We start from the raw sequence: 13,455 nt of genomic DNA on the forward strand, positions 1-13,455 counted from the left end.
AGCCACCACCACCCACGTGGGGACCAGCGACACCTCTCGCCTGGAGCCCTGCAAAACCTTTCATGGGCTCTCCTTGTCCAAGCAGGATCTTCGAGAAAGGAACCTCCCATCAGAACTCTCAATGGCTTCCCACTGAACTTGGCATATAACCCACACTGCATTTTGGTGCACGGTCCTGGTGGTCTGTCCCTCACCTGTCCCTTCAGCCTCTCCTTGAGCCACCCACCCTATTGTTGCCACACCTTGGGCACACTGACTTCGAGAAGGCACCCCGAAAAGGGACCTAGGAAAGTACCTGCCCTAACGTAGATAGGAGTCCACTTAGCATGGAGTCTGTGCATATAGACCACATTGATATTTACCCTTTCAGTATGGCGGAGGAGTGAGAAAATGTTAATGCGCAATTGGAATTTTTATTTTTATTTTTTGGTTTAACTTATACCAGGGCTGAAAATCCCAAGCTGCATTCAGACAGTGGGGATTTTTTTTTTCTTTTTTTCAACGTTTTTTTAAATTTATTTTTGGGACAGAGAGAGACAGAGCATGAACGGGGGAGGGGCAGAGAGAGAGGGAGACACAGAATCGGAAACAGGCTCCAGGCTCTGAGCCATCAGCCCAGAGCCTGACGCGGGGCTCGAACTCCCGGACCGCGAGATCGTGACCTGGCTGAAGTCGGACGCCTAACCGACTGCGCCACCCAGGCGCCCCTGGGGATTTTTTTTAATGCCTCCATTCTTTCCCTAATAAACGGCTGTAGGACTTAAAAAAAAAAAAAAGCTACTTCCTACCTGTATGCTCTTTCCTTGGCTTTTGGCGATCCCCTTCTTGTCCTCAATGCCAGCTTAAATGGGGCTTCCTTAGGGAGCTGAATGCTCTACCTAAAGCCAGCCCCACCCCCAACCCTTTTACTTTTAGTTTTTTTCAGTTGAAATTTGTATTGAGCTAATTGTAGATTGCCATGCAGTTGTAAAAAAATAATACAGAGTGATCCTGATGCTAAAACAAATACCACAGACTGGGTGGCTTAGCCAACAGACAATATTTCTTACCGTTCTAGAGGCTGGACGTCCAAGATCAAGGTGCTGGCAGATGTTTTCTTGTGGAGGGTCTTCTTCCTGGCTGATAGACAGCCACTTTTGTGGTCTCACACGGCCCTTCCTTCCTCGGACTTCCTGTCTCCCCATCTCCTTATAAGGGCTCCACCTTCACCACCTCTCTTAACCCAGTTACCTCCCAAAGGCCCCACCTCCAAAGGCCATCACTGTAGGGGGTTAGGATGTCAATGTCAGGGTTTTGGAGGGACACAAACATTCAGCCCGCAACAGATCCCTTGTCGAGTTTGCTCAGTTTCTCCCAATTGGTGACTTTTGGTAAAATTGTAGTGCCGTGTCACAGCCAGGTTATTGACATTGATGCAACCTCCTGATCTTGTCCGGGTCTCCCCAGTTTTATGTGTACTCGTGTGTGTGTGTGTGTGTGTGTGTGTGTGTGTGTATTTAGTTCTATGCAACTTTGTCACCTGTGTGGGATCACGTGTCCTTCACCACGGTGAAGATACTGGACAGTTCCAATGCTCTAAGGGTCCCTTGTGTGTGTCCCTTCCGCCTGTGTCCTCCAGCCCTAAACCCTGGCAACCACCAATCTATCCTCCATTTCTAAAATGCGGTCATTTCAAAAATGGAATATGAATGGGATCTTCTGGGATTGGCTTTCTCTGCTCAGCGCAGTTGTCTGGAAAGTCACCCAGGTTGCTGCATGCTCAGTAGTTCATTCCGTTTTGTGGCTGAGTCGTGTTCTGCAGTGGGCAGGAACCACAGCTTGGTAACCATTCACCATTACTAATTCTCTTATCACATCCATGCTGGTTGTCCCCGCTCCCGGCACTCATCACCCTCTGAAATCCTTTCATGACTGTGTTTTCTGGTCTATTGTGTCTCTCCTTAAGTGGAATATTAAACCTAGGGTACCAGAGAGCCTGGACTGGGTGTGGTCCGCTATGCCTTTCTGGAGCAAAGTGCCTGGTGCATTCACAAAGCGTTGGATGATGGGACACCTGGGTGGCTCAGTGGTTAAACGTCCGACTTTGGCTCAGGTCATGATCTCATGGTTTGTGGGTTCAAGCCCTACATCAGGCTCTCTGCTGTCAGCACAGAGCCTGGAGTGTGCTTCAGATTCTGGGTCTCCGTCCCTCTCTGCCCCTCCTCTGCTTGTGCTCTGTGTCTGTCTCTCAAAAATAAACATAAGAAAGAAAGAAAGAAAGAAAGAAAGAAAGAAAGAAAGAAAGAAAGAAAGAAAGAAAGAAGGAAAGAAAGAAAGAAAGTGTTGGATGAGGGTTTGACCGAGCACACAGCCACAGCAGATCTGGGAGAAGTTGGTGCAGTGTCTGAGAAGGAGGTCAGGGCAAATTTGACTTCTGCAGAATTCCTGTATCTCATATAGGGGCTAGCTGTTAAAATTGCTACGTAAGGGAAAGGTTATCCTCGAAAATCCTATCAATCATCCTGAAGCTGCTGGAATTAAGATCCTTGGAAATTCAAAAGCGAGAATTCACTCCTTTGCTTTTCTGGATATTTGACTTGTGGGCTCCACAACTACAGGAGAGCAGGTAGGCAAGGCTGTTGAGTGGGGGTTATAGTGAGAGAGTCAGCAAAGGGATTTCATTCTCTGGAGGAGCCAAAGGGGGATAGATTTATGTAAATGGTGTGTGCAGTATAGTATGAACATGGTGTGGTGTTCATACACAGCGCAGTGTATATACGATGTAATGTGCATAGGCTGTAAGGTCTATAAGGCGTAGCATGCACGCACAGTGTGGATAGAGCGTGACGCGCACATGCTGTAAAGTGCATTCGCTGTAACGTGCGTACGCTCTAACGTGAATACGCCGTATGATACGTTCACGGTAACGTGCATGTGTAAAGTACGTTCTCTGTAACGTGCATACGCCGTAAGGTACGTTCGCTGGAACGTGCATACGCTGGAACGTGCATACGCCGGAACGTGCACGTGCTGTAACTTGCCAGGCTTTGTCAAGGCTTATCTGTTGTCTCTCTGCTCCTTTATTCCAACTCAGGAGGCAACCTTTCCAAACAAGACTGGACCATCCAGTGGCCCACCACGGAGACGGGGAAGGAGAACAACCCCGTGTGCCCCCCGGAGCCCACGCCGTGGATCCGCACCCACCTCTCCCAGAGCCCCAGGGTCCAGGCCAAGTGCGTCCAGCACTACTGTCACGCCAGCCCCTCGCCCGGGGCCCCCGTGTACACCCATGTGGACAGGCTTACCGTGGACCCCTACCCGGGCCTGTGCCCGCCACCGCCGCTGGAGTCAGGCCACCGTTCCCTGCCCCCGTCGCCCCGGCAGCGGCACGCGGTCCGCACCCCGCCGCGCACCCCTAATATCGTCACCACCGTGACCCCTCCCGGCACACCACCCATGAGGAGGAAGAACAAGCTGAAGCCCCCGGGGACCCCGCCGCCCTCCTCCCGGAAACTGATCCACTTGATTCCAGGTTTCACCGCCCTGCATCGGAGCAAGTCCCACGAATTCCAGCTGGGTCACCGTGTAGACGAGGCCCACACGCCCAAGTAAGTGTGTTTGGTGGGTGCCCTGGGGCCGCTGAGCCCCGGGGCTTCTGGGGGCTGCTTCATGGCCCCAGGACCGTGCCAGGTTAGTGGAGCCTCGAAGGCGCTTGTGTTTCTCTTCTTCACTTGAATGAAAGGTGGCTTTTCATGGAGGGCCCGTGAGAAGATGAATAGCATTTCCCGGAAGTGACCCTTTAAAAACTTTTTGTTTTCATTTAAGGTTTTATTTTGTTTTTGAGAGAGAGCTACGTGGTGGTGCAGGCAGAGGAGGGGTGGGGGGGGGGGGAGAGAGTCTTAGGCTCCACGCTTGGTGCAGAGCTGGATTCAGGGCTCCATTTCATGACCCTGAGATCATGACCTGGACTGAAATCAAGAGTCCGGGGCTTAACCGACTGAGCCGCCCCGGTGCCCCAGAAATGACCCTTTTTACAGTATGGGTCCTCCTCAGTTGGGGTCAGCAAACTACAGCCTGGGGGCCAAATCTGCATTGATGGCAACACAGCCAGGACCGTTCCGGTGTGTGTGGTCTGTGGTTGGTTTGTGCTGCAAGGCTGAGTTGAGTGTGGTCTGCAAAGCCGAAACTGTTTGCCATCTGGCCCTTGACAGGGAAAGCTGGCCGGCCCCTGCGGAGTCTATCCCAATGATGCTCCTAGAAATAGGCTGTGAGCTGCACACCTACCCTTCCATTTTCTAGTATTGCATTAAAAAAGAGTAAAAAGAAACAAGTGATGTTTTTAAAAAAAAATTTTTTTTTAAATATTTATTTTTGAGACAGGAAGAGACAGCATGAACGGGGGAGGGTCAGAGAGAGAGGGAGACACAGAATCTGAAACAGGCTCCAGGCTCTGAGCTGTCAGCACAGAGCCCGACACGGGGCTCGACCTCACAGACCGCGAGATCACGACCTGAGCCGAAGTCGGACGCTCAACCGACGGAGCCACCCAGGCGCCCCAAAGCAAGTGATGTTTTTTATAATAGGTGTCATTTAACTCAATATATCAAAATATTACCACGTCAACATAGAATCACTGTAAGATGATAACACGGAAATGTTTTGCATTCTCTTTTCCATGCAAAGTCTTCGACATCCAGTGTGTGTTTTGCACCCACAGCTCCTCTCAGTCCAGACTCCCTGCATTCTAAGTGTGCAATGGCCCCTTAGGGCAAGTGGCTGCCGTGCTGGGCAGCATGTGTACGGGACGCGCTCGGTGCTTATAATGAAAAGGCACGTCCAGGTCGGGGTGGGTCAGAGAGTAGAACCAGACTATCGGAGCAGAGGTCTTGGTACAGAAGCTTAGGGTCAGCCTACAGGCAACCAGGGGAGAAAATCATGAAAGTGGGTACCGTGTGCACCCGGCTCTGGTTTGGGGAGGATCTTGCTGCTGGCAGGGTGACATGGTGTCTGTAGCTACATACTGGCTGCTAGGAGGGGACGGGAAGCTCTCTGCAGGGCCCCTCAGAGGCTGACTGTGGCCAGGTGCCTTGCAGCCTTTGGAGGTTCTCAGTGTCTTTTTTTTTTTTTTTTTTAATTTCTTCGCGTTTATTTATTTTTGAGAAAGAGAATGCGAGTAGGTTAGGTGCAGAGAGAGAGGGAGACACAGAATTGGAAGCAGGCTCCAGGCTCCGAGCTGTCGGCACAGAACCTGACGCGGGACTCGAACCCACAAACCGTGAGATCATGACCTGAGCCGAAGTCAGACGCTCAACCGACTGAGCCATCCAGGCACCCCGGTTCTCAGTGTGTTAAAAATGGGAAAACATGCTAAGCAGGCTTACGAAAGTGGGTAGCATGTTTTAAAAATTTACACTGGACAAAATCGCCATGAAGGCATAGAAGATAAAATGATAGTTTGTGATCTTGCCGGGAGATACCATAAGGAGTCTGAATCTGGCACCTGGTGTATGTAAGAGCCCCGCATCCCTGCTCTGGGATCCCTGCAGCTAGGATGTGGGGGGGCAGTGGGGAGAGTTTCCTTGCATTCCTAGTATGTGGAGGCCCATGTGAGGGCTGAGACCAGCCACAGACACCATAGAGTGTCCTGGGAGGAGCCAAAGGCAAGCAGGGCTGGCCCGGACTTCTGTAGGAAGCAAAGTGCAGAGGCCCTGACTGAATCTGACCTTCACTTTGGCTTCTTGTGACATTGCAAGGGCTCTCAGGGATTTCCTGACCCCCACTCCCTAGCTGTGCCCGTTTGCCTTTGACTCGGGCATTTATCCAGGGCTGGCTCTCCAGCCTGGGCAGGTATGCAGAAGGACTCAGGGGGCCTGTCCCAATCTCAGACCCTCTCCCTTCCTCCTGTCTTACGCAATAGAGAACCCACATGTCTGTGAAGTGTTGCTTTTTTGACATGGTCCCAGGACTCTCTTGGACTCCCACCTGACCACTTCTGTTGCCCTCAGCCACCCCTTTGGGGGTTCAGAGGGCACCTGCCTCTGAGCGTCTTCACCGATGGAGCCAGTGTTTTGTGAGTGCTCATCGCCGTATGCAGGTGGATGTAAGACATTGGTTATCAGTTGCATCCTGCTATAAATGTAAAAATCCGTGTCTCTTAGAATTAATGAACTGTGGTTTGTTCTAGGCTCTGGGCTAGTCGGTGGGGGTATAATGGGAAGCAAAAAAAGACATAGCCTTGGCCTCTTGAAGTCTGACATTAATCAAATAACCACACAGAAGTATTATGAAATTGTGTCCAGTGCTTATGCACAGTGTTACGGGCTATAAAGGTGCAGGGCAGGACACCATCAGAGCTCATGACCAGATAGAGCTGATCGAGTTTGAACTGGCAGGGAGGTGGAGGGGGGGAGGACTGGGGAGGGGTCTGGTCAGGGCGAGTTCCCAGAAGTGATAATTTAGACTGAAGGCTAAGACGCAGCTAAGATAGTGAAGGGGTAGAGGTGGAGGGTATTCTAACCGAGAGGCGGGAGGGGGCACGATACATTTGAGGAATTGACAGAAGGTGACAGAAGGCGTCTGTGGCTACGGGACCGAGGCATGCGATGCAGGAGGCGACTCGAGTTAGGCAGGAGGCAGCACTATTTACAACAGCCCCAAGGTGGCAGCAGCCTAGGTGCCCATGGGCGGATGAGTGGAGAAACAAAATGTGGCCTCTCTACCCGGTGGAATATTATTCAGCCGTCAAAAGGAATGAAATTGTGACACATGCTTCGATGTGGATGCATCTCAAACACGGTATGCTAAGTAGGAGAAGCCAGTCACAAAAGGAAAAGTAGAAGGGTGGGTGCCGGGGGCTGGGGGAGGGGAACGGGGAGTTCGTGTTTACTGGGAGTTTGTGTTTACTGGGAGTTTGTGTTTACTGGGTACAGAGTTGCAGTTTTGGAAATGAAAAGGTTCTGGAGATGGATGGTGATGATGGTCACACAAAATGTGAATGTACCTAATGCCGCTGAAACTGTAGCCTTAGAAATGGCTAAAATGGTAAATTTTATGTTATATATATTTTACAGTAACAACGACAAAAAATTAGGCAGGAAGCGTGCTCTGTCTCTTTCTCTCAATGTAAATAAACATTAAAAAAAAGTTAAAAAAAAGTCGGGGGGGAGGTGCCTGGGTGGCTCAGCTGGTCAACTGTCTGACTTCAGCTGAGGTCATGATCTTACAGCTCGTGGGTTTGAGCCCCTCATTGGGCTCTGTGCTGACAGCTCAGAGCCTGGAGCCTATTTCGGATTCTGTGTCTCCCTCTCTCTCTCTGCCCCTCCCCCACTCTCTCTCTCTCTCTCTCTCTCTCTCTCTCTCTCAAATATAAATAAACGTTAAAAAAATTAAAATTAGGCAGGAAAGCTAGAGGTTGGCACACTTTTTCTGTAAGGGGCCAGATAGTGAATATTTCAGGCCGTGCGGGCCATGTGGTATGGTAGCAAAAGCAGCCATAGGCAATAGGTAAATACATGGACATGGTGATGTTTCAATAAAACTTTATTTGTCACAATAGCCGCCTGGCTGGGTTTGGCGTCCCAGGCTATAGTTTGCCCTGTCAGAAGCCATGCTGTAGACAGTGATTCTTCTCCCTTGATAAGGCACTGGAAGGTCTTTAAGTGATTTTGGTGGAAGGCACGATCATATATGACGGTCACTCGTAGTCTGAAGCTGTGGTTTCTCCCAACTGTGCATCTTCCTCCCCTCTCCCTGTGCTCTTTGGACACATGATCTTTGCTCTACGTTGATCATGTGTTCCGACACATGATCTTTGCTCTACGTTGAACAGGTGAAGTGAGAGAGGCTGACCTTTGGGGGTTTTCTCCAGCTGTCTTGAGCTTTAGTTGACATATAACATTATGTACATTGAAGGTGTGCAAGGTGATGATCTAACACACATAGGTATTGTGAAATGATACCACAATTAGGTTTTGTTAACACATCCATCACCTCACCTCACATAATTTTTCTTTTGTGATGAGAACATTTACAATTTGTTCTCTCAACAACTTTCAAGTATGTACTACGGTGTTGCTAACTACAGTCACTAGGCTGTGCACTAGGTCCCCAGAACTTATTCACCTTCCAATGAGAAGTTTTTATCCTTTGGCCAGTGTTTCCCCATTTCCCTCACCCCTAACTTCTGGCAGCCACATTCAACTCTGTTTCTATGTTTGATGGTTTTAGATTCTACATGTAAGTGGCATCATGCAGTATTTGTCTTTCTCTGACTTATTTCACTCAGCATAATGCCCCCTCAAGGTCCATCCATGTTGTAATGGCAGGATTTCCTTCCTTCTTCAGGGCTGAATAATATTCCATTGTGCACACACACATGTGGGTATCATTTTCTTTATCCATTCATCTATTGATAGGCACTGAGGTTGCTTCCATGTCTTGGCTCCTGTGAATAATGCTGCTACAAACATGGGGGTGCAGGTATCTTTTCAAGATGGGAATTTCATTTCCTTTGGATACACACCTAGAAGTAGAATTACTGGATCATACTGGTAATTCCAGCTTAATTATTTTGAGGAACCTCCATACTGTTTTCCATAGTGGCTGCAACAACTTACATTCCAACCAGCAGTGCACGAGGGTTCCCTTTTCTCCATATCCCTACCAGAACTTACCATCTCTTGTCTTTTTTTGATAATAGCCATTCTAATGGGTGTGAGGGGATGTCTCATTGCAGTTTTGATCTGCATCTCGCTGATGATTACTGACATTGTTGAGCACTTTTCATTAACCTGGTGGCCATTTGTATATCTTCTTTGGAAAAAAAAAATGTCTATTCAGGTTCTCTGCCCATTTAAAAATCAGGTGATGATGATGATGATGATGATTTTTTGCTATTGAGTTGTAAGAGTTTCTTCTTTTATTTATTTTTATTTATTTTTTAAATATGAAACTTATTGTGAAATTGGTTTCCATTCAACACCCATACCCAGTGCTCATCCCAACAGATGCCCTCCTCAATGCCCATCACCCACTTTCCCCTCCCTCCTACTCCCCATCAACCCTAAGTTTATTCTCAGTTTTTAAGAGTCTCTTATGGTTTGCCTCCTTCCCTCTCTGTAACTTTTTTCCCCCTTCCCTTCCCCCATGGTCTTCTGTTAAGTTTCTCAGGATCCACGTAAGACTGAAAACATATGATGAAAAACCACTAGCCAGTTTGATCAAAAAGAAAAAGGAAAGGACCCAAACAAATAAAATCAAGAATGAAAGAGGAAAGATCACAACCAACACAGCAGAAATAAAAACAATAATAAGAGAATATCATGAGCAATTATATGCCAATGAAATGGGCAATCTGGAAGAAATGGACAAATTCCTAGAAACATATACACTACCAAAACTGGGACAGGAAGAAATAAAAAAATTGAACAGACCCATAACCAGTAAGGAAATCGAATTAGTAATCAAAAATCTGCCAAAAAACAATAGTCCAGGGCCACATGGCTTTCCAGGGGAATTCTACCAAACATTTAAGGAAGAGTTAACACCTATTCTCTTTAAGGTGTTCCAAAAAAATAGAAATGGAAGGAAAACTTCCAAACTCTTTCTGTGAAGCCAGCATTACCTTGATTCCAAAACCAGACAGGGACCCCACTAGAAAGGAGAACTATAGACCAGTTTCCCTGATGAACATGGATGCAAAAATCCTCAACAAGGTATAGCCAACTGGATCCAACAATACATTAAAAAAATTATTCACCAGGACCAAGTGGGATTTATACCTGGGATGCAGGGCTGGTTCAATATCTGCAAAACAACGTGATTTATCACATCAATAAAAGAAAGGACAAGAACCATATGATACTCTCAATAGATGCAGAGAAAGCATTTGACAAAATACAGCATCCTTTCTTGATAAAAACCCTTAAGAAAGTAGGGATAGAAGGAGCATACCTCGAGATCATAAAAGCCATATATGAATGACCAAACGCTAATATCATCCTCAATGGGGAAAAACTGAGAGCTTTCCCCCTATGGTCAGGAACAAGACAGGGATGTCCACTCTCACCACTGTTATTCAACATAGTATTGGAAGTCTTAGCCTCTGCAATTAGACAACACAAAGAAATAAAAGGCGTCCAAATTGGCCAGGAGGAGGTCAAACTTTCACTCTTTGCAGATGACATGATACTCTATATGGAAAACCCAAAAGATTCCACCAAAAAACTTCTAGAATTGATTCATGAATTCAGCAAAGTTGCAGGATATAAAATCAGTACACAGAAATTGGTTGCATTCCTATACACCAACAATGAAGAGACAGAGAAATCAAGGAATCGATCCCATTTACAGTTGCACCAAAAACCATAAAATACCTAGGAATAAATCTAACCAAAGAGGTGAAAAATCTATACACTGAAGACTATAGAAAGCTTATGAAAGAAATTGAAGAAGACACAAAAAAATGGAAAAAGATTCCATGCCCCTGGATAGGAAGAACAAATATTGTTAACATGTCGATACTACCCAAAGCAATCTACATATTCAATGCAATCCCTATCAAGATAACACCAGCATTCTTCACAGATCTAGAACAAATAATCCTAAAAATTGTATGGAACCAGAAAAGACCCCGAATAGCGAAAACCAAAGCAGGAGGCATCACAATCCCAGACTTCAACCTATACTACAAAGTTGTAATCATCAAGACAGTATGGTACTGGCACAAGAACAGACACTCAGATCAATGGAGCAGAACAGAGAATCCAGAAATGGACCCACAAACATATGGCCAACTAATCTTTGACAAAGCAGGAAAGAATATCCAATGGAATCAAGACAGTCTCTTTAGCAAGTGGTGCTGGGAAAACTGGACAGCGACATGCAGAAGAATGTACCTGGACCACTTTCTTGCACCATACACAAAAATAAATTCAAAATGGATGAAATACCTAAATGTAAGACATGAAGCCATCAAAATCCTAGAGGACAAAGCAGGCAAAAACCTCTTTGATCTTGACTGCAGCAACTTCTTACTCAACACGTCTCCAGAGGCAAGGGAAACAAAAGCAAAAATGAACTACTGGGACCTCATCAAAATAAAAAGCTTCTGCACAGTGAAGGAAACAATCAGCAAAACTAAAAGGCAACTGACAGAATGGGAGGAGATATTTGCAAATGATATATTAGATAAAGGGTTAGTATCCAAAATCTATAAAGAACTTAGCAAACTCAACAACCAAAGAACAAATAATCCAGTGAAGAAATGGGTAAAAGACATGAATAGACACTTCTCCAAAGAAGACATCCAGATGGCCAACCGACACATGAAAAAGTGCTCAACATCACTCATCATCAGGGAAATACAAACCAAAACCACAATGAGATACCACCTTACACCTGTCAGAATGGCTAACATTAACAACTCAGACAACAACAGATGTTGGCAAGGATGTGGAGAAAGAGGATCTCTTTTGCATTGTTGGTGGGAATGCAAGCTGGTGCAGCCAGTCTGGAAAACAGTATGGAGGTTCCTCAAAAAACTAAAAATAGAACTACCCTACAACCCAGCAACTGCACTACTAGGCATTTATCCCACAGGATACAGGTGTGCTGTTTTAAAGGGACACATGCACCCACATGTTTATAGCAGCACTATCAACAATAGCCAAAGTATAGAAAGAGCCCAAATGTCCATCGATGCATGAATGGATAAAGAAGATGTGGTATATATACACAATGGAGTATTACTCGGCAATCAAAAAGAATGAAATCTTTCCATTTGCAACTATGTGGATGGAACTGGAGGGTATTATGCTAAGTGAAATTAGAGAAAGACAAAAATCATATGACTTCACTCCTTTGAGGACTTTAAGAGACAAAACAGATGAACATAAGGAAAGGGAAACAAAAATAATATAAAAACAGGGAGGGGGACAAAACAGAAGAGACTCATAAATATGGAGAACAAACTGAGTGTTGCTGGAGGGGTTGTGGGAGGGGGGATGGGCTAAATGGGTAAGGGGCACTAAGGAATCTACTCCTGAAATCATTGTTGCACTATATGCTAACTAATTTGGATGTAAATTAAAAAAAATTAAAAAAAGAGTGAAAACATATGGTATCTGTCTTTCTCTGTATAACTTATCTCACTTAGCATAACACTCTCAAGTTCCATCCACGTTGCTACAATAGGCCATATTTCATTCTTTCTCATTGCCAAGTAGTATTCCATTGTATATATAAACCACAACTTCTTTATCCATTCATCGGTTGATGGACATTTGGGCTCTTTCCATAATTTGGCTATTGTTGAAAGTGCTATTAACATTGGGGTATAAGTGCCCCTATGCATCAGCACTCCTGTGTCCCTTGGGTAAATTCCTAGCAGTGCTATTCCTGGGTCACAGGGTAGATCTATTTTTAATTTTTTGAGGAACCTCCACACTGTTTTCCAGAGTGGCTGCACCAGTTTGCATTCCCACCGACAGTGCAAGAGGGTTCCCGTTTGTCCACATCCTCTCCAGCATCTATAGCAAAGACACTCCAAACCCAGCAGAAGAGGAGAAATAATAAAGATCAGAGCAGAAATAAACAATATAGAGTCTAAAAAAACAGTAGAGCAGATCAGTGATACCAAGAGTTATTTTTTTGAAAAAAAAAATAAAATTGATAAACCTTTAGCCAGGCTTCTCAAAAAGAAAAGGGAGAGGACCCAAATAGATAAAATTATGAATGAAAATGGAACTATTACAACCAATCCCTCAGAAATACAAGCAATTATCAGGGAATACTATGAAAAATTATATGCCAACAAACTGGACTACCTGGAAGAAATGGACAAATTCCTAAGCACCCACACACTTCGAAAACTCAAACAGGAAGAAATAGAAAATTTGAACACACCCATAACCAGCAAAGAAATCGAATCAGTTGTCAAAAATCTCCCAACAAATAAGAGTCCAGGATGAGTTGTAAGAGTTTCTTACATAATTTGGATATTAATGCCTTACCAGATTTGCAAATATTTTCTCCCATTTTTTAGGCTACTTTTTCATTTTTTTAATTGTTTCTTTTGCTGTGCAGAAGCTTTTTAGTTTGATATAATTCCATTTGTTGATTTTTGCTTTTGTTGTTTGTACTTTTGGTATCACATCTAAAGAAGTCAACCAAGGGCTCTTTCCCTATGTTTTCTTCTAGGATTTATAGTTTCTTTTTTTTTTTTTTTTTTTTTTTTTAAGTTTTTTTTTTTTTTTAAATTCTTTTTATTTTTGGGACAGAGAGAGACAGAGCATGAATGGGGGAGGAGCAGAGAGAGAGGGAGACACAGAATCGGAAACAGGCTCCAGGCTCTGAGCCATCAGCCCAGAGCCTGACGCGGGGCTCGAACTCACGGACCGCGAGATCGTGACCTGGCTGAAGTCGGACGCTTAACCGACTGCGCCACCCAGGCGCCCCTAGGATTTATAGTTTCAAGTC

General features: G+C 45.4%; 1 protein-coding gene across 1 annotated transcript in view; it reads left to right on the plus strand.

Annotated features, from left to right (window-relative positions):
- Window positions 1-13,455, plus strand: part of KSR2 (kinase suppressor of ras 2) — a 432,131-nt gene that overhangs the window by 174,595 nt on the left and 244,081 nt on the right. Inside the window, exon 4 of the mRNA XM_032595418.1 lies at window positions 3,074-3,587. Within this exon, the coding sequence (XP_032451309.1) occupies window positions 3,074-3,587 (514 nt within the window). The remainder of the gene's footprint in view (window positions 1-3,073; window positions 3,588-13,455) is intronic.

Source organism: Lynx canadensis, chromosome D3 (assembly GCF_007474595.2).
Source record: "Lynx canadensis isolate LIC74 chromosome D3, mLynCan4.pri.v2, whole genome shotgun sequence".
Classification (NCBI taxonomy): Eukaryota; Metazoa; Chordata; class Mammalia; order Carnivora; family Felidae; genus Lynx; species Lynx canadensis.